The sequence below is a fragment of the Caloenas nicobarica genome, chromosome 10 (genome assembly GCF_036013445.1).
Source record: "Caloenas nicobarica isolate bCalNic1 chromosome 10, bCalNic1.hap1, whole genome shotgun sequence".
In the NCBI taxonomy this organism is placed as follows: domain Eukaryota; kingdom Metazoa; phylum Chordata; class Aves; order Columbiformes; family Columbidae; genus Caloenas; species Caloenas nicobarica.
Window position 1 is genome coordinate 3620622 of NC_088254.1, and position 16662 is coordinate 3637283.

At 59.4% G+C, this 16662-nt stretch overlaps 2 protein-coding genes across 2 annotated transcripts; both read left to right on the forward strand.

Annotated features, from left to right (window-relative positions):
* Window positions 1-1138: 1138 nt before the first annotated feature.
* On the forward strand, window positions 1139-8164 carry LOC135992532 (protein PML-like). Its single transcript, XM_065641790.1, has 9 exons — window positions 1139-1224; window positions 1983-2550; window positions 2943-3520; window positions 3889-3941; window positions 4407-4490; window positions 4581-4797; window positions 5426-5472; window positions 7252-7408; window positions 7502-8164. Exons 1-9 carry the CDS (start codon window positions 1173-1175, stop codon window positions 8074-8076), a joined length of 2331 nt encoding a protein of 776 aa, XP_065497862.1. The 5' UTR covers window positions 1139-1172; the 3' UTR covers window positions 8077-8164.
* A 5703-nt stretch (window positions 8165-13867) lies between these two features.
* Window positions 13868-15964, forward strand: ISLR2 (immunoglobulin superfamily containing leucine rich repeat 2). The gene has a single exon (XM_065642113.1). The coding sequence runs from the start codon at window positions 13868-13870 to the stop codon at window positions 15962-15964; it is 2097 nt and encodes a 698-aa protein (XP_065498185.1).
* The last annotated feature ends 698 nt before the right edge of the window (window positions 15965-16662 follow it).

Here is a 16662-nt window from a genome sequence, read left to right on the forward strand (position 1 = left end):
ACATTCACCTTGAGGGGCTCCGGAGGGTACCCCAGCCCCACAGGGAAGCAGGAGAAGTATTTTTTCCAATAAGTCCTGCTCCAGCGTAGCCTTCTCACCATGCGAAAGCCCCCCCACTCCATCTTGTCTCCATGCAAAAGGTAGTGGAGAAAAAAAGCAGCCCAGCACAATACTGCTAAGGACTGGGGGGTGGCAACAGGGCAGGTTTAAACCCTTCCCTTGTCTGAAGCAAGGGTCTGAGACACTGTCCCAGACACAGCAGCAGCCCTTTGCAGCTGAGCCAGCACCCAGACATGCACCCCAGCACGGCTCAGGGGTCCTAGCTAGTGGCTGAAGCAGAGCTTTGCCATCTGAGCTCAACTGAATGCCAGCATCTCCCTGGGTGCCAGCATCACCCCAGTGCCTGCATCCCCATCCTGGTACCAGCATCCCCCCGGTGCCAGCATTGCCATCCTGGTACCAGCATCCCCCCGGTGCCAGCATCGCCATCCTGGTGCCAGCATCCCCCCGGTGCCAGCATCGCCATCCTGGTGCCAGCATCCCCCTGGTGCCAGCATCCCCATCCTGGTGCCAGCATCCCCCTGGTGCCAGCATCCCCATCCTGGTGCAAGCATCCCCCCGGTGCCAGCATCCCCATCCTGGTACAAGCATCCCCCTGGTGCCAGCATCCCCATCCTGGTACAAGCATCACCCCAGTGCCTGCATCCCCATCCTGGTACCAGCATCACCCCAGTGCCAGCATCCCCCCGGTGCCAGCATCGCCATCCTGGTACCAGCATCCCCCCGGTGCCAGCATCCCCATCCTGGTGCCAGCATCCCCATCCTGGTACAAGCATCACCCCAGTGCCTGCATCCCCATCCTGGTACCAGCATCCCCCCGGTGCCTGCATCCCCATCCTGGTACCAGCATCCCCCCGGTGCCAGCATCCCCCCTGGTGTCTGCATCCCCCCGCTTCCCTCGAAGTTTCCTCCGCCACCGGCACCCCCGGGCAGGGGGAAGACAGGAGCGGGCAGGGAGGAGAGCACGACCCGGCTCACCCCCGGCACCACGCACCGGTCCCTCCAGGGGAAGCTCCGCTGCCTTCCCCGCCTTCTTCCCGCCAGCTCCTCCTCCTCCTTCTCCCCAGCCGGACCGGGAAAACGAAAGTACACTGCTCGGCCCCCTTTTTGGAATGGCCTGCAGGCCCACCGCCCCCCGGCTGCCCAGCTCCGGCCCCCCAGCAGGTAAGGGGGGGGTCCCCGCTTTGCTGGAGGGAGACAAGGGAGGGGATGGGGAGATAAAGCCTGGCCCAGGGTCCCTCGTCGAAGGGAACCGTGGGGATCGCCTGCTTGGGTGGGAGGCGTTGTATTTTCGGGTGCAAAATCATTCCGAGAGGCGGGGGGGAGGTGGTAAGGGGGTTCCCTGCTTTATTCGGGGGGCTCCTGCCTGCGCTGCCAGGCTGGGGGAGGCGCAGGGGGGCGAGGGGTGGGGGACAGGTTTGTGGCCAGCACTGGTGCCAGCATTCTGGTGCTGCCCGGGAGGTTTTGCAAGAGCTGGGGGGGACACACTATTGCCAGGGCCCCCCACTTCTCTCCCCTGCTTTTCCTGCTCACAGGGAGAAAAGAATCGGTGGCAGCAAAGTGAAAGAAAAAGTCGTTTTGTAGCCTTGGTTTCGTCCTTTCCCCCCAGTTTTGAAATGCAGAAAGGAAAGAGGTTGGGAAGGGGGGAGGAGAACCCCCAAGAGTCCCACACTGAGGGCAAGGGGGAGCACAACCCTTTGCCCCCCCAGAGGATCTCCCCTGGGGGAGCACCCTTCACCTTGCTGGGGTGCTGCCACCCACTCGCCCTCAGCAGAAAGGCTGGAGAGGAGCCGCTCACCCGCTTTGGGGCTCCCTTATCCCTTAACCAGTGGGGTGGGCTGCCCATGGGTGGCCCCCACAGGTGGGACTGAACTTCCCGTCCCCCTCTATCTCACGGGGTCTTTCCCCCACATCCCACCTAGACGGAGACGGTGCCGCTGCCTCCATGGAGACGGGACCCCAGCTGAGTATCCCCCAGTGCTCCCCTCCACCCCATCCTCCCGCGGTGGAAGACGACTTCAAGTTCATCCTTTGCGAGGGCTGCCAGCAGGCATCGCCCAACCTCAAGCTCCTCACCTGCCTCCACACCTTGTGCCTCAATTGCCTGAGCGAGAACAAGCCCATCAGGCAGTGCCCCATATGCCAGACGCCCATCCCGCAGGCCAGCGGCATCCCCGACATGGACAACCTGCTCTTCACCAGCCTGCAGGCCAGGCTCAGCATCTACAAGAAGATCGCCAACAGCAATAACCCGAGCTGCAGCCGGTGCCGGGGCGAAGCGGCGGCTGTGTGGTGCCCTGAGTGCGAGGAGTTCCTTTGCGCCAAGTGCTTCGAGGACCATCAGTGGTTCTTTAAGAAGAGGAACCACGAGGCCAAGAAGGTGGAGGATCTTCGTGCTGAGTCACCTCATCAGTTCCTGGAAGACACCAGGAAGTCGTGCAACCTCTTTTGCGCCAATCCCGATCACGCTGGCCAGGATCACGTCTCCAGGTGAGAGCGGTCGGTGCCTTGTCCCTGGGTGCCATCCTGCACCAAGGGCTTTGGGGCTGCTGCTCCAGGACCAGCCCCTGGGGCTAAGGGGGTTTCATCACCTGCCTTTGGAGAGGGACTGCTGCAGCTCCAGCGAGACCCTGGGCAGGAGCAGGGTGCAATATGGGGCTGGCAGGTCCCCAGGAGGAGGGACGGGAGCAAAGGTGGGTTGAACACCCAGCTTTGTGCCCACATCTGCAGCTGGTGAAGTGAGGTAAAGCCCTTTTGTGCCCCGTGCCTCAGTTTCCCCTCTCATTAAACCCCTCAGTTGCCAAGTGGGGAGGGGAAATCACACTGTGCGTGGCAGAAATGCTTACCTACCAGTTTTAATGGATGTTCCCGTTCCCTCCCAGCATCTACTGCACCAAGTGCGAGAAGGTGCTGTGCTGCTCGTGCGCGCTGCTGGACAGCCAGCACGCCCCGTTCTGTGACATCCGCAGCGAGACCCAGCGCCGGCAGCAGGAGCTGAGCACCATCGCCCAGGAGCTCAAGCAGAAGAGGAGCCGCTTCCAGGCCACCCAGGCGGTGCTGCGGGACGAGGCCGCCCGGCTGGAGGAGGCGCAGCAGGAGATGCGGGAGCTGATCCAGCAGCGCGTGGAGCAGCTGGTGCAGCTGCTGCGGCGCGAGGAAGAGGAGCTGCTGGGGCTGGTGGAGGCGCGGCAGGAGCGGGGCCGGCGGGAGCTGGCCGGGGAGCTGCAGCGCGTGGAGGGGACGCTGCGGCGGATGGAGGCGGCCGAGCGGCTGGTGGAGAAGATGAGCCTCTACGCCACGGAGCAGGAGGTGATGGACATGCAGCCCTTCGTCAGGGACTCGCTGCAGGAGCTGCAGCGGCTGCAGCCGCCGGCAAGCGGGGAGCGAGAGCAGCCGCGGGATCTGAGCGAGTGCAGGGGCAGGCTGCAGGCGCTGGTGGAGCGCGTCACGGGGCACCCAGGTGAGGACTTGGCCACGGGGACGGATCCAGCCGCCCCGGGGGCAGTGGGGACTTTGGCCAGCTCAGACAGCCATCACCCAGCCCTGGGCCCTGCAGTGGGTGCTTATTTCCACCCACGGGGTCCAAGATTTGCCGCTTTGCTTATATGGCCAGAGCCCCTTTTTGGTCTTCTGAAGGGCTCTGGCGATGCTGATTTCTGGGTCCCCAAAGGCTCCAAAATGCCTTGGGCCATCCCAAACCGAAGGGTGGGAAAATGAAAGGGAAACAAAACTGCTGGGCAGGTTTTTCCCAGCTGGGCTGCTCCCAGGGCTGGGTGGGATTTCCAGAGGCTCTGAATCGGGACTGAAGCTGTGTTCTCTCCATTGCAGCTAATAATTCCCAAGCTGTGCCCATGGTCCAGCTGACTCTGGAGAACGACCTGGTGAGATTTCCGTGTTTTGTCCTAGTGCGCTGCTGCGCAGCGGGGGCTTGTGTATCAGCCAAAACGTGCATCTCCTTCTGACCTTTGCAAGCCTTTTCCAAGGGTCTGTCTTCCCCTCCCCAGCCCATCACTCCCTTTTCTTCATCACCAACAAACCGTCAGGGAGGTTTCTGCCTGGCCAGAGAGGAACCTGCCTTATAACCATCATCTTCCACAGCCCAAGGGTGCTCCTACCCCATCCCACTTCTCCGACCCTGCTCCTTCATCCCTCATTTTTGACAGGGCAAACCGTGACCTCTCCCAGCTGTAGCACTGTCAAACACCCACAAGCCTTGAGCCCAGCCAAAGGGCCAGCCTGGGCCCCAGTTTCCCCCCTGCTGAGGATGTTTCTCCCCGCTCCCAGCCCTGCAGAGGGGTCGGTGGTCTCAAGGTTCATCCTAATGCTGCTCTGCACTCTCTCCACAGCAAGAGGAGCTGGTCCAGCACAACAGCCAGAGCATCTCGCCCACTTTCACCACCACCAGCCTCAAGAAGAGGCAGATGAGCCCGGTAAGAACCTCCCTGGCCAGGCAGAAGCCTTTGGGGACCAGGAGGTGCCACTCTGGCATCTTACATCCTCTTGTGCTCTCCTCTCTCCAGTCTCCCTCTGTCACTGTATGCTCCAAGTTTATGCTGCACTGTGCGGAAAGGGGCAGCCAGATCTCACCCAAGCTACTGAAACTGGAATGCGACAACACGCCGGTCCCCAGCGATCCCAGTTCCAACCAGTGGGATGGCAGAAGGGGGCCCAGCACCTCCACGCTGAGCCAGAACTGCAGCAGCATCCGTGCTGCCAGCTGCCGCACAGATGATGCAGGTGGGGACTGGGGACGTGGCCCTCCTTGTTATCCCATCTCTTGCCCCAACCCTCATCTTTCCCAGCCTCTGGGCACCCCTGAGGACTCAGAGCCTTGGCCAAATCCCTCCGGGTCAGAGAAGCAGAGGGTGGGAGTCGGTTCCAGGAATTGAACACAAGAGCAATGCCCAGGGGTAGAAGTGGATGTTCTATCCGGCTCCATGTCCTGCCTCCGAGGCAGCCAAAAACCAAGCCTAGGGAAGAGCAGAGCAGCAGGGTAAGTGTGCAGAGACTCCTCTGCCTCCTGCTTCAGGAGCTCTGGATTTTCCTGCAGCAAAAAACACTACAATTTTTAGCAGAAGACATTTTCTTCCCCGAACTCACCCAGCATACTGCAGCGAGGGGTCCCGGGCTCAGCTCTGCAAACAGGAGGGAGGATGAAATGCATCTTCTGGGGAGGCTGGTACAGGGTCCCTGAGGGTGAAGCAGCAGTGGAGAGGTTGCCAGAGCACCCAAGGGCTGGGTGCTTCACAGTCCTGGTAGAAGCGTTTACCATCTGCTGCAAAAATCCTGAGAGAAGGTCAGTCCTGCCGTGGGATTTCCAAAAATCAGCCTTGGAAGCTTCATCACCATCCTCTTCCTTCCGCAGAAGACGTCATCGTCTGCAGCTCAGAGGACAGCGAGGAGGACACGGCGGTGAGTGTCGTGCCAGCCCTTCCTCCTTCCTGAGCCAGGCAGAAGAGGCTGCTGCACCCCAGCATCCCTGGGGTGCCTTTCCCTTCCCTCCAGCCTTCTCCTCCCTTCCCAGCATCAGCCAGAGACTTGCTTGCAGCTTTCTCTTCCCTATCCGTTGCTCCCAAGAGCAAAAAAAGAGTTGTGGGGCTAAAATCTTGCCCTCGCTCCCTGCTAGTGCCAAAAAATCCCACGGCTGGGGCTTTTGGGGATGTTAGCAGCTTGGTGTGAGAAATCCCTGCGTGAGACAAGTGTCCTTTGGTACGATGTGGATTTAAGGGTGTAGCAAAGGCACAGACTGAAAAAAAGAGGTCCCAGAGGTGTAAACGTCTCATGGATGGTCTGGTGCTGGGAACTGGGAAAGTGCAACTTTGAGAGCCTGGAAAAGCGAGGGGAAAGAGCAGCTGAGTGAGAAAAAAGGGCTGAGAAATGCGCCGAGGCAGCAGGATGCAACCCAGGGAAGCTGCAGCCTTTGAGGGGTGGGGGGCAAGGGCTGGGGACCTGCCCGGAGGCTCAGACATCGAAAAGGAGATTTTGGGGCTGGGGAAGAACCTTTTGGGGATCACCTGGGGCCTGTCACACTCTTCATACCAAGCTGAAGCCGCAAGAGCATCGCCAGTGCCTGGCTCTGCTGGGATCCATCGCCCGTGGCCACCACGGTGCCGTGAGCCTGTGTCACTCCCCACAAATCCTCCCCGTTTTCCCTCTCTGCTTAACCCTTCAATAAAACCTTCCTGCATAGAAGTCCAGTTTGCTCGATGCTGGTTTGGGTAACAAGAGCATCTGCGATCACAGTTTTGTCGCCAAGTTTGGTTCATCTAACTCCCTTCAGGCCAGCTGGGTCACTTGGGGCACTGCCAGGCAAAGGGGACATGGGGAACTGCCACCACCCCACCATCCTTCTCCTGTCCTTTTCCAGAGAGAGGAACCCCAGATGCCTTTCAAACACTTAAAATAAACCTGGCATACAAGCAAGCCTATATCCCCAGAGCTGGGGTTTTACTCACATGCCTGCAGATGTGGGTCCAGCCGCGTTTCCACCACTCCTGGTCTGCAGGTGATGGTGGCAAGGGAGGTTGATGCTCCATCACCTCAGGGTGCTCAGGCCAGGGGTGCAGGATTGTCGCTGGGGGAAAGAGAGGGGAAAACTGAGGTTAGAATCTCTTGAATGTATTGTTGTTCTCCTCTGTTCCCGTTGGGAGATGCTCAGTGGGGCTGTCCATCCCTGCTGAGCCTGGGCAGGGGATGGTTGGTGTGGCTGCTTGTGGAAGCCTTGGTGTGGCCCTTGGGAAGCGTCACTGCAGGCACCGAATCTGCAGAGCCTCAGGGGCACCAAACCTCCTCCGGGCCCAATTCAGTTCCCTTTTCCTCTAGACACCAAGCACAACTTTTAAGTCTTGCGGTATCTCGCCTGGTGGGGTTGCTCAGCAGCCTCCATATCCCTGCAAGAGCTGCAGCCAAATGAGATGTGCAGGAAGGGACAGCAGGTCCCCAGACCTGCATGCTGTACCCAAACCCTGGTTTTGAGCCCTCAATGGGGCTCCCCTTGGCCAGCCCTCTCCTGAGACACAACACGCACCCAACCCATCCCCGGCAGAGCTGGGACATCAGACTCTGTGGGTATCGTGGCACTGCACACAACCAGGTCCTTGCCAATGGTGCACCCAAGGGTGCTCCTCCTGCCTTCCCAGCCAGATCTGAGCAGGCAGATGGGACTCGGTCCCCTTCTCCACTCTCTTGCAGGCCTCCAGCAAGCCCAAGGACATCAAGAAGTCCTCCAGCCCCACATGGTCTGAGAGTGGCACCTCACCCCCCCACAGCCCTGGCCACACCAGCCCCTGGGACGACGGGTTGGAGCTGAGCACCTTGGTGTTCCTCAGCTTGAAGGTTGACCAGAAAAGTGAGCATTGACTTTCCTGGGCATAGGGAGGCTGGGTGGCAGAGAGGGGGACCCCCAAATACTTACCCCAGCCCCATCCTTTCCCCTCCACAGCCCAGAGCATCATGGAGGTGGCGGCGGCCAACGGAGATCACATCTTCCAGGCGTTGATTCAGACACCCGAGTCGGTACTGTCGCTGCTCTCCCAGGGTGTCTCCGTGGAGGTGGGGATGCAGCACCTCCTCTGGTACCTCTCCTCTCTCCCCAGGCCCATCCTCATCGTCTATAACTTCTGGGCACTGGAGCTGCCCGCTCTCTTTAAAGCCCTGGATGCCACTGGCAGGAAAGTGGACTTCTGCCACGTGGTGGGCGGTTACGTGGATATGCTGTCCTTAATCAAGGAAAAACTGCCCAAGGCACCTTCCTACAGGCTGAAGGGCCTGCTGAGGGAGCACCTGCAGCAGCAGCACCAAGAGAGCAGCGCGCTGGCCACAGCCAAAGCCTTGCAGCAGCTTTGGGGAGCCCTGGAGCTCCCTGCCCACGCTGATGCGGGGATGACGCTCACCCACTGCAACCTGGAGAGCTACACCATCCTTTGGTCTCTGGTGCAGGAGAAGCTGCTCTCCAGGAGGATGGCCAAGGTCCTGGCCCTCCGCAACCTCATCCTCTGGGAGGTTGAAGAGGCGTGAGTGCAACCGTGGGGTGAGCTGAGCCGGCCAGGTCCAGGCTAACCATGCCAGGGATGCTCGCTGGGGATGCAGGGATGCTCGCCAGGGATGCAGGGATGCTCACAGCAGCATCAAGCAGGATTTGTAGATCCTCTCCATTCCCAGCATGGGGTTCAAAAGGTTCGGGACCCCGGGTCAGCTCTAGGGGGGCAGAAACGACTCACTGAAATGAATATCTTTATTAATAAATGACATGGCGCAGGCCAGAGTAATTTCTTGGAGCGTCTCCTTTTCCCAGCAAGGCGCGAGGGGAGATACTGGGAGCTCTGTTCCCCTGCCTGGGCAGCAGCAGGTACCTTGCCCCTCCCTCCCCAAACCTCCGCAGCCTGGATGCGGCCCCCAGTGAGACGTGCAGAACTTGGTAGCGCTGTCCCAAGCCGGGACTGTGTGCGACAAGGCAGTGAGGGACATGTACCACCAGGTGTCCCCTTCGTACAGCCGGACACGGCTGGGCGGGTGGGGGCTGGGGCTCCCACACCAACACCCACTGGTGCACACGCACACCCACTTGTACACACCCACGCATCCCTGGAACCCACCGGTGGTCCCTCCTGTACCTAGGAGCTACCGCGACCATCACCGGGGCATCTGGGCTGTTGTATTGGGTGACAGAGTGGGGCAGGGGGGGGCTGAATGACCAGGTGGCTTGAAGTGGGTGAAGGTGGGCAGGAAAGGATCTTCTTGGGGTGGTGAATGTATGGATCCAGCACCCTACAGCAGCTTATACAGAGCGATGCCAACGGAGCCGCACCGTGGCACAGGCGGCTTGTCACCAAATTCAACCAGTGCCACCTCACCCTGGGGATTCTCTAGGGGCTGACGCAGGGTTGTGTGCGCGGAGCAGCCTCTACAAGAGGCACAGCCGGAGGAGAGCAGACCCCATCTGTCTGCTGTCACCGGCCTCATCAAAACCTTGTAAAACAATAGCGAAATCAATGGGCTGCGGGAGCCACATTAGCTGTTCCTGTGCCCTGAGCTGCCGTAAAGCTCATTCATCCGGCGAGAAAAGGGTTTGGCGCTGCAGGGTGAGCGGAGTGGCAGCCAACAAGCTGGATGGGCTTGGTGGATGAGGAAAGGGCTGCAGCTGGGGTGTCCCTGTGGGGTAAGGGCTCCCCAAACATCCCTTCAGCTTGTACAGCCCCACTCGGACCTCCCTCCCACCCACAGCCACCCCATGAAAATCCCCCTCCAAGCCAGAGGGATAAGCAAGAATTAGAGTCTGATTTTTTTTTTTTGTTTTTAAGAGCAATAAATAACTTTACTGAATTAAGCGAATCTCCTGAAGTGATATATAATATGCCGGCTTGCTTGATTGGCTGGTATTAATAATGCATTGCTCAATCTAAACCATTCATAAAATGACTCCCTGCTAGCCCTGAGCAAAGTGCTTTGGGACTCAGGAGGGGAAAAAAAAAAAAAGGCAAGAAGGAGCAGCATAAATCCTTTCTGTTTATGAAAATGGATTTCTTCCCCCAACAATCATGCAAAACTAATTAGAGCCAAAGGGACGGTTCCTCTGCATTTGATTATGCCCTGAGAGATCATTCAGGTTGTCTGGCCAAGGCGGGTGGAAGCCCAAGGCAGGGGAGGATGTGGCCTGAGAAAGGTTACCTGGATTATATTTCTAATAAAAATATCAGCCTGCTAATATCTGAATAGGTTTGGATCCCTAGGACCATCAGAGCAAGGATAGGGCCCTCAGGACTCAAATATTTGGAGAAGTGGTGAGGCAAAGCTAAGGGAAACGCTGTCTAGATGGAAGAAGCAGCCCCATCGCTTCTGCCCAGCCAGATCCTGCAGCCAGGATGCTCCCAGCGTGGTGGCTTGGTGCACTCACCTGAATTTGGAGGAGCTGACTTGGGGCTAGAAGTTAGAGAAGCCAAGAGAGCCCAAACTGCGGGCTTGGCCTTCTCCTCCTTAAATAGGCAGTGCCCCTGAGCAGGATGGTGAGGTGGGCTCCTCCCTCCTGAGGGTGTAAATCAGCAAACCCTCATTGACTACAGTGGTGAGCCAGTGATTTCTCCAGCTGGGAGGCTGGAGCTCTGTCGTCAGAGCTTTGATGGTCAACACCAGCTGCGGACCTGGGCTCCACTCTGGTTTTGACTTGCCACATGTTCAGGAGAATTCTAATGTGCTGTGGGAAGGAGAGGTTGACAGCCCCAGAGCCTGCTCTTCCATCCATCCATGCATCCATGCATCCATCCATCCACCCACCCACCCATCCGCACATCCATAGAGTCATAGAATCATTTTGGTTGGAAGAGACCCTTAAGATCATCAAGTCCAACCATAACCTAAATCCAGCACTAAACCATGTCCCTAAGAACCTCATCTCCGTGTCTGTTCAACTTTTCCAGGGATGGTGACTCCACTACTGCCCTGGGCAGCCTGTTCCAGTGCTTCACAACCCTTTCCAGGAAGAAATTTTTCCTAATATTCAATCTGAACCTTCCCTGGCACAACTTGAGGACATTTCCTCTCGTCCTGTCAATCCTAATCCATCCATTCACCCATCCACACCTCCATCCTCCACCACTCTGTCCTGGAGCTCTCATCTGAGGGGACTGAAGAGCCACCACAGACCACTGTTGTTACATCCTGTGCTCGGCCATGTGAAACTGGGGTACACGTGGTGACACGAACCTTACTTGTCGTGTCCTCTGGAGAGGCATGGATGGACGGTGTAACCCATGCCACGCGACTTCATGCTACGATGCTCTCCCAGGTGTCTAGGTTGGGGTCTGGCCCTCAGGAGCACAAGGAGGGTTGTGTTATCCATCCCGTCACATGTGCTTCATCCCTGACCCGTTTCTAGCACAACACGCTGCCTCCAACTCTCTTGAAGTGTTACCACCATATCTAGGACGCTTGGGTTTCTCCCTCTTGCATGATGAATGAAGGAATCTCGGGAAGAACTCAGCGTAGCGCAGTGGATAGCAGCCAAGGCAGAAAACAAGCATCCTCTCCATGCTGGCCACATCCTTGTGGCAATTTAACCTACTTCCATGCTGCTCGAAGCAAGTTTGCGGTCCCTGTGCCTCCCACCGGAGCTCTGCAGCCCAAACCCCAGCTGTGGGTCAACACCAGCAAGGGCTGACCCATGGCCAGCGTGGGGAGCCTGGGACATGCGATAACCTGAGCAGAAAGGGGTGAGGATCACCGTGGGGATACATCTGGCCTCCGTGGAGATGCTGAGCTCCAAGGTGCTGCCCCATTGATCACGAGAGTCCCTGCCGTGGAGCTTGGGAGAGGCTGACAGCCTGTGGATGGTCAGAGTGAGCAGAATGGGGGTGGGGGGGCGGAAATGCCTAGAAACCACAACTCCTAGTGCCTTATGCCGTAATTTCCTGAGCTGCAAATTGCAGGTGCTTGGGGGAGTGTCACGGTGAGGGTGAGGGCATGCCTGGGCAACCAGCCAGGTGTGGGGATGGGGTGGGACTGAGTCATGGTCCAGCCCTGAAGACGCCGAGAGCAGCACAGCAGTTCAAACTCCATGCCAGCAGGAAGGGAGACATGGAAGCGCTGCCCTTCAGATGTCTGTGCTGGATTTGAAGTGAAACATCCCTCCTTCTTGGCCCCTCTGCAGATCCCTGTAGCCCCCCAAAACTAGGTGGCCTTGTCCAACTGCTTGGGACAGCCCCCTGGGCCATGCCCAGGGCTTTTCTGGATGACATCTGTTGGGTTGGGCCAAAACTGTGCCGGGAAGCGTGGCGACACGGCCACAGTGCAAGAATTGGACAGTGTTACGTGGAAACAAGGTGGTTTTGGTGGTCGCACGTCACCCAAGCACCTCACCCACCCCACGCGTGTCAGCCAACCACCAGCTCTCCTATCGCAGGGCTGAAGGGAAACTGAGGCACGACTTGGCAGAACATGCCCATCCCTGTGGCCTCGGGGCGGGGATGCAGAGCCAGGCTTCCCCTGCCCCGAGGGAGAGGTGACCAGGCGTTTGCTCTGCGTGTGGGCAAGCAGGGAGGCAGCAAACCCCCTCCAAAACCTCCGAGGCTCCCCACCCTCGCAGCCCCCCCGAGATATGCAAGACCAGGCTTAGCTTTAGGCAGGGCCACCGTCTTTCGGAACAGAGCCGGGTCAGGGACACTGGGAGGACCGGGCTGACCCACTGGAGCCCATGCGGAGCCCACCCCGGCGCCCCCCGGCAGAGCTCTGGCGCGGAGATGGAGGGATGCGGGGTTGAAGCGGGGAGATGTCGGGAGGCACGAATCGATCCCACTCACAAAATCAATGATTTTCTCGGGTTTCTCATGGCGGGGGGGGAGGCGAGGGGCAGTGCTGGGGTGTGTGTGGGGAAGACCAGACCCCCACGTCGAAGTGAAGCAGCGGAGGGGGCTCCCCATTACCGTGCCTTTCCGAGGGCTTGGAACCTTCAGGAGGAAGATGAGGGAGAGCGGTCCCGTCCAGGGAGCCCCCGGCAACACCCCCGCCCCCCCCGCTCCCATCTCCATCCACCTCCGCTCAAACGCTGAGAAGCTCTTCGCATTCGAAGGGAACCACCCGCGACGGGACGGGCTGGGGCGGCGGCGCACGCCGCGCATCGCCCCGCAGAAATACCGCATAGAGCGGGCGGAGGGGCGGCCGGCAGCACCGGGAGGGGCTACCGGGTCCCGAGCCCCGGTTCCCCGTCCCCAAGCGCTTTCCAAAGGGCTGTTGCCCCTCCATGTCCCGGCAGGACGGGGGTCGCCGTATCCCGACGGGGCATTCCTGTCCCTTGCCGGGGGGGGACCGGGAGAGGCGACCCGGAGGGAAAGCAGGGGGCGGCTGGATTATGGCTGCTGCCAAGTGCGTGTGAGTTGTAGTCGTTGCTCTGCGGGGAGGGCGTTTATTCTGTTTATTTGTATATATTTATTTTTATTTTATTTTTCTCCGGGAAGCCGCCAGCTCCGCCCCCGCCGGAGGCTGCCGAGCGGCGGCGGTGGGTGGGTGGTGGGATGGGAAAGGGGTGGCGAGGAGGGAGGGGGCAGCCGGGCGGAGTGGGGGGGGAGACTGGCAGAAATGCTAATTCCTCCCTTCGCTCTCGCTTCGGCAGCCCCAGTGCCCGTACGGCCCCGCTCCGGCTCGCAGCTCAGCCCGGAGAGGTGCGGGGGTACGGGTGGGGTCCCCCGCCGCCCCTCACCGTCGCGTCCGGGCTCCTCCGTGCCACAGGGACAGGGAGGAGGATGCGGAGGATCGGTAACGGCGAGGAGAAGGGCTGCGTGTTGCTTAACGGCACTTAGGAGCGGGTAAGGTGCGGGGTCACCCCCGGGGGGACTGGGGCGGGGGGGGGAACAGGGGCGAAATGGGGTGTCAGGGGACAGGGGAAAATAGGGAAGGAGAAAACTAGGGAGAGATGGAGAAGGGAGCGAGAAAAGTGGGGAGAGGAAGAGAGAAAAGGCTGAAAGGAAAAAAAAAAAAGAAGAAAAAAGAAAAGCAAAAGAATAATAGAAAAAGAAAAAATTAAAGCAGAGAAGAAAGAAAACGACATTTGGGTTTTGGCGGGTTTTTTTGGTGGGGGGGTGAAGGAAAAAAAAAGGCAAGAAAAAAAGAGCGAAAAGGTTGTGAAGAAACGGAGGGGAAAGGAAGGAAAACGAGGGAGAGGAGGGGAAGGGGGAAGAGGGGATGAGAAGGGGCGAGGGGGCGGCAGCCGGGGAGCGGGAGACAGGCACAGACAATGGGGCGCAGCCCCGCCACTGCCTGTCACCAGGAGGGGATCGGGGCGGGAGTCCTGAGAGCCCCCTGTGTCCCTTGGCAGGGGGAGATGGCCCCACTGCTGTCCCTGGGGCTGGTGGCCCTGCTCGGCATGGCCCGGGCGTGCCCCGAGCCCTGCGCTTGCGTGGACAAGTACGCCCACCAGTTTGCCGACTGCGCCTACAAGGACCTTCAAGTGGTGCCTACGGGCTTGCCCTCCAACGTGACCACCCTCAGCCTCTCAGCCAACAAGATCACCTCGCTGCAGCGGCGTTCCTTCGTGGAGGTGACCCAAGTCACCTCCCTCTGGTTGGCGCACAATGAGATCCGTTCCATCGAACCCGGTACCTTCGCTGTCCTGGTGCAGCTGAAAAACCTCGACATCAGCCACAACCAAATTGTGGATTTTCCCTGGCAGGACCTCTACAACCTCAGCGCTCTCCAGCTGCTCAAGATGAACAATAACCACATGACCCTGGTGCCTCAGGGGGCTTTCCACACCCTGAAGGACCTCCGGTCTCTACGCATCAACAACAACAAGTTCACCACCCTTGCAGAGGGTATCTTTGACTCACTCACATCCCTCTCCCACCTGCAGATCTACAACAACCCCTTCAACTGCTCCTGCAAGCTCCAGTGGTTGAAGAAGTGGATGGACAGCACGCTCATCTCCATCCCTGAGAAGGACTCCATCACTTGTGCCCTCCCGGAGCAACTCCGAGGAGTGCCGGTGGGGAAGATCCCGGACGTGCAGTGCACCCCACCCACCGTGCAGCTCACTTATTATCCCAACTTGGACACCACGGAGCTCTTTGATGGCTTCACCCTGACGCTGCACTGTGCCGTGACGGGCACCCCGCCACCCGAAGTCAGCTGGAAGATCCGCACCTCCAGCCAAACCCTGGAGCTGAGCGGGAGCCCAAAGGAGAGCGCCGGGAAGGACCCTCCCAAACAGGACCCCGAGCGCTTCTTGGTCTTCAAGAACGGCACGTTGGTGATTCCTCACCTGAGCAAACGGGAAGAAGGCACCTACACCTGCCTGGCCATCAATGAAATGGGGAGCAACCAGACCTCGGTCAACGTGGCTGTGGCAGGTACCCAGAAATACCCACTGCAGCCTGGGAGAGACCCACTGGGGGGTAAAGCACAACCAGGTGACAAGAAGCCTGGGGCCAAGGGAGCAAAGAACAGTGTGCTCATGCCAGATGAGAGGAACAAACCCCTCAGTCCCACCCGGCAGAGCCAACCATCTTTGGCGGCTGGGACGGAGTCCACAGGAGATGGGCAAGTCCCTTTCCAGCTTCCACCCTTTGAGAAGAAATGCGGCTCCACACAAACTAGCAAGTACATTTCCAACCATGCCTTCAACCAGAGCGGTGACTTCAAGCAGCACACCTTTGACCTGGGGGTGATCGCCTTAGATGTGTCGGAGCGCGACGCCCGGGTACAGCTCACGCCCACCTATATGCAGCCCGAGAAGGTCCACCTCAGGATGCTCTACCTGTGCCAGGAGAGCAGCCAGGGCCACGCCTTGGTCCAGTGGTCCAAGATTGAGGAAGGGGTGAACTCATACTGGTTCCAGGGCTTGAACCCTGGCACCAACTACTCCGTGTGTCTCACCTACCTGGGGGAGGACTGCCAGGTCCAAGTGGTCTTCACCACCAAAAAAGAGATCCCTTCGCTTATCATCATCGTGGTTGTGAGCATCTTCTTGCTGGTGCTGGCCACCTTACCCCTTATGGGGGCCACATGGTGCCACCTCCTCTCCAAGTACCAAGGGAAGACCTACAAGCTCATTATGAAGGCCCAGAACCCAGACCAGATGGAGAAGCACATGGCTGCTGACTTTGACCCCCGTGCCTCCTACCTGGAGTCTGAGAAGAACTACAATCCCAGCGAGGTGGGGGAAGCAGATGTGGAGGAAGAAGACGAGGAGGAGGAGGACGATGAAGGCGGCAGACGGCGGAGGAGGAGAGACGCCGAAGAGGCTTTGGAGCTGGAGCGAGAGGAGAGCGTGGCAGCCAGCTCCATGGTGGAGTCGCAATCCAAAGCCAACGGTGAGGAGTTCGAGGTCCGCTCCGAGTACAGCGACAAGCTGCCGCTGGGTGCCGAGGCCGTCACCATCTCCCAGGAGATCAACGGCAACTACCGGCAGCGCCCTCGCTGAGCTCCCCTGCATCCCCTCTGCACCCCCTCCCTGCTCCCCACCTCCCTCGGCCCCCCCTCTGCCTCCCGGGGCACCGCCGCTGCTTTTCTACCGAAGCATCCTCAGCGATGCCTGTCTGACCTTCCTCCTCCTCCTCTTCCTCCTCCCTCAGGTGGCAGGTCCCGAGGGAAGGGACTTGGCCCCGGGGATGCTCGGTGCGGGCGGGATGTTTCTCCCCCGATTTCGTTGCCGTTCGGTTACCGGCCGTCTTTGCTCTGGGCTCGGCAGCGACATCGCAACGACTCCCGGTCCCCCGCTCGTCTCTGCCCTCCGCTCTCTCCGTATTTTCTTTTCCCTTAAAGGAAAAAAACGAAAAAAGGGGGGGGAAATGGGTGAAAGAAAAAAAAAACCCGATATTTTAAAACCTTTTTTTTTTTTTTTTCTTTTTCTTTTTCTGGAAACGGTTCAGTCCGCGGCGGGTCCGATCCCGCCGCTCCCTCGGTTCCCGGTGAGTCCCTTCCGCTGCCCGGTGCGGTCCGGCCGCTCCCCGGTCCCACCCCGCCGAGCCCCGGTCCGACCCCGCCGGGCTCTGGTGCGAACCCCGCGGCAGCTCGGTGCCGTCCCCACCGCTCCTCGGCGATATCCTCCCCGCGCCCCTTCCCGGTGGGTCCCGGGGCTCCCCGGTCCCTGCGGTGCTCTCCGTTCCCCGGTGGGTTCCA

What these genes read in the sequence shown, in the direction of transcription:
- ISLR2 (XM_065642113.1), top strand. Translation starts at nt 13,868, where the DNA reads ATGGCCCCACTGCTGTCCCTGGGGCTGGTGGCCCTGCTCGGCATGGCC.
- LOC135992532 (XM_065641790.1), top strand. Translation starts at nt 1,173, where the DNA reads ATGGCCTGCAGGCCCACCGCCCCCCGGCTGCCCAGCTCCGGCCCCCCA. An exon ending in GCGCGTCACGGGGCACCCAG is followed by an intron (nt 3,521 to 3,888) that starts GTGAGGACTTGG and finishes TCTCCATTGCAG; the next exon opens with CTAATAATTCCCAAGCTGTG. An exon ending in ACAGCGAGGAGGACACGGCG is followed by an intron (nt 5,473 to 7,251) that starts GTGAGTGTCGTG and finishes ACTCTCTTGCAG; the next exon opens with GCCTCCAGCAAGCCCAAGGA.